Source organism: Manacus vitellinus, unplaced genomic scaffold, assembly GCF_001715985.3.
Source record: "Manacus vitellinus isolate BGI_N305 unplaced genomic scaffold, ASM171598v3 scaffold_46_pilon, whole genome shotgun sequence".
NCBI lineage: Eukaryota > Metazoa > Chordata > Aves > Passeriformes > Pipridae > Manacus > Manacus vitellinus.
The window spans coordinates 458,730-460,332 of NW_021940578.1; the positions used below are offsets into that span (position 1 = coordinate 458,730).

At 61.6% G+C, this 1,603-nt stretch overlaps 1 protein-coding gene across 1 annotated transcript; it reads left to right on the forward strand.

Moving 5' to 3' along the window:
* Positions 1-350: 350 nt before the first annotated feature.
* RPL22 (ribosomal protein L22) lies at positions 351-1,559 on the forward strand. Its single transcript, XM_029962366.1, has 2 exons — positions 351-586; positions 1,346-1,559. The coding sequence occupies exons 1-2, from the start codon at positions 351-353 to the stop codon at positions 1,488-1,490; spliced, it is 381 nt and encodes a 126-aa protein (XP_029818226.1). The 3' UTR covers positions 1,491-1,559.
* The last annotated feature ends 44 nt before the right edge of the window (positions 1,560-1,603 follow it).

Consider the following 1,603-nt stretch of genomic DNA (forward strand, 5'->3'; position numbering starts at 1 on the left):
CTGCCCATGGACAGTGTCCCTGTCTATCACTCTTGGCGAGTTCCCGTCACACTGGCAGAGCAGCCAGGCCAGGGGTGCTGCATTTTGGAGCTCAGGAACTAGTGCCCATCCAAACCACCCATCTCCAGGGTGGGTCTGAGTGGGCTGGGGGTGGGGGTACTCGGAGGAGGCTGATGCCGTGTCCTGGCTGTCCCCTCGGAGAGCAGGAACGTCCCCACTGCTGATCTGACGTGTTCAGGCCTGAGCACCTCACCCGGGAGTGGCTCTGATGGGGGCCTGATCAGCTGCAGAAGGTGCTGGCTCGGAGCTTCCCGGGCTGAGGAAGGGGCTCTACCCTGCTCCCCTGGGATATGGGGGCACTGCTGTCCCTTCCCCAGCTTGGGAGGGCCAGGCAGAGGCCAGCCAGGGGGCTGTGTCCGGCGGGAGCTGCAGCCCCGGCTCAGGTGACGTTCCTCTCGCAGGAGCAGTTCCTGCAGGAGCGGATCAAGGTGAACGGCAAAGCGGGGAACCTGGGCGGGGGCGTGGTGACCATCGAGAGGAGCAAGAGCAAGATCACGGTTACGTCGGAGGTGCCGTTCTCCAAGAGGTAAAGGGGGGCAGCCCCAGGTCCCAGCGGGCCGGTCGGGCAGTGTGGGGGGTGCTTTGGGGGGCAGGAGGGGCCGGCAGGGAGGGATGTCTTGGAGCAGGAGTCGTGCCTGGCACTTGCTGTGTGGCAAGTGGTCTTTAAGAGGTGGATGTGGTTGATATTCCTGCTGTGAAGGCTGTTGGTGTTGGGCAGTGGGGAGGCACTTGTAACCATAAGGTGCTAACTGCGGAGTTCTGGGGCATCCACAGCCAAGCCCTTCCACTCTCGGATCGTTCTGCTGGTCCTGTGGGGCTCCAGCCCTCTGCCTGCTCCTCCTGGCTGCCTGTCCTTGGGCCAGCACCGGCAGACTGGGGTGGTGCCGTGGCAGGGGTGACTCAAGGGGGTCAGAAGGGTGGGAAGAGCAGAGCCCAGTGGGTTGGGAGGTGCCCTGCTCTGTAGGCACCTGTGCTTCTTCCAATGCTGTTGCTCCGTGTGGGTGCCACACGCAGCACATTCTGGCAGCAGGTACCCACCATCCCATGGAGATTCCCTGTGCCACGTGGGGATACAGGGCTGGGGACACAGCCTCAGCAGGCGAGGGTGGGAATGATCTCCCAGGATCCACGTCATGGCATTGTGATGTGGTTCCCCTGGTTATGATGTTTTCTGGCAGGAACTTTGCCAGGAGGTGCCTGGTGGCAATCCATGGGATTGGGGATTTATTTGCCAAAATGGCATGAGGGCACAGGCGACCCACGGTCAGCTGCGCATCTCCTGCAGGTACCTGAAGTACCTGACCAAGAAGTACCTGAAGAAGAACAACCTGCGGGACTGGCTGCGTGTGGTGGCCAACAGCAAGGAGAGCTATGAGCTGCGCTACTTCCAGATCAACCAGGACGAGGAAGAGGAGGAGGAGGAGGATTGAGCCCTGCTGCCGACAGCCATTTTGTACAGTTTTGCTTTTCTGGAATAAACAGCGGCAGAGTTGTTCATACCCCGCGCTCAGTGGCGGCTGCGGGCCCGGGGGGTGGTTTTGGG

Excerpts from the sequence above, each read along its gene's own strand:
- RPL22 (XM_029962366.1), top strand. The coding sequence starts at position 351 with ATGGGGGCACTGCTGTCCCTTCCCCAGCTTGGGAGGGCCAGGCAGAGG. Across the intron at positions 587-1,345 it reads GAGGTGCCGTTCTCCAAGAG|GTACCTGAAGTACCTGACCA; the intron begins GTAAAGGGGGGC and ends CATCTCCTGCAG.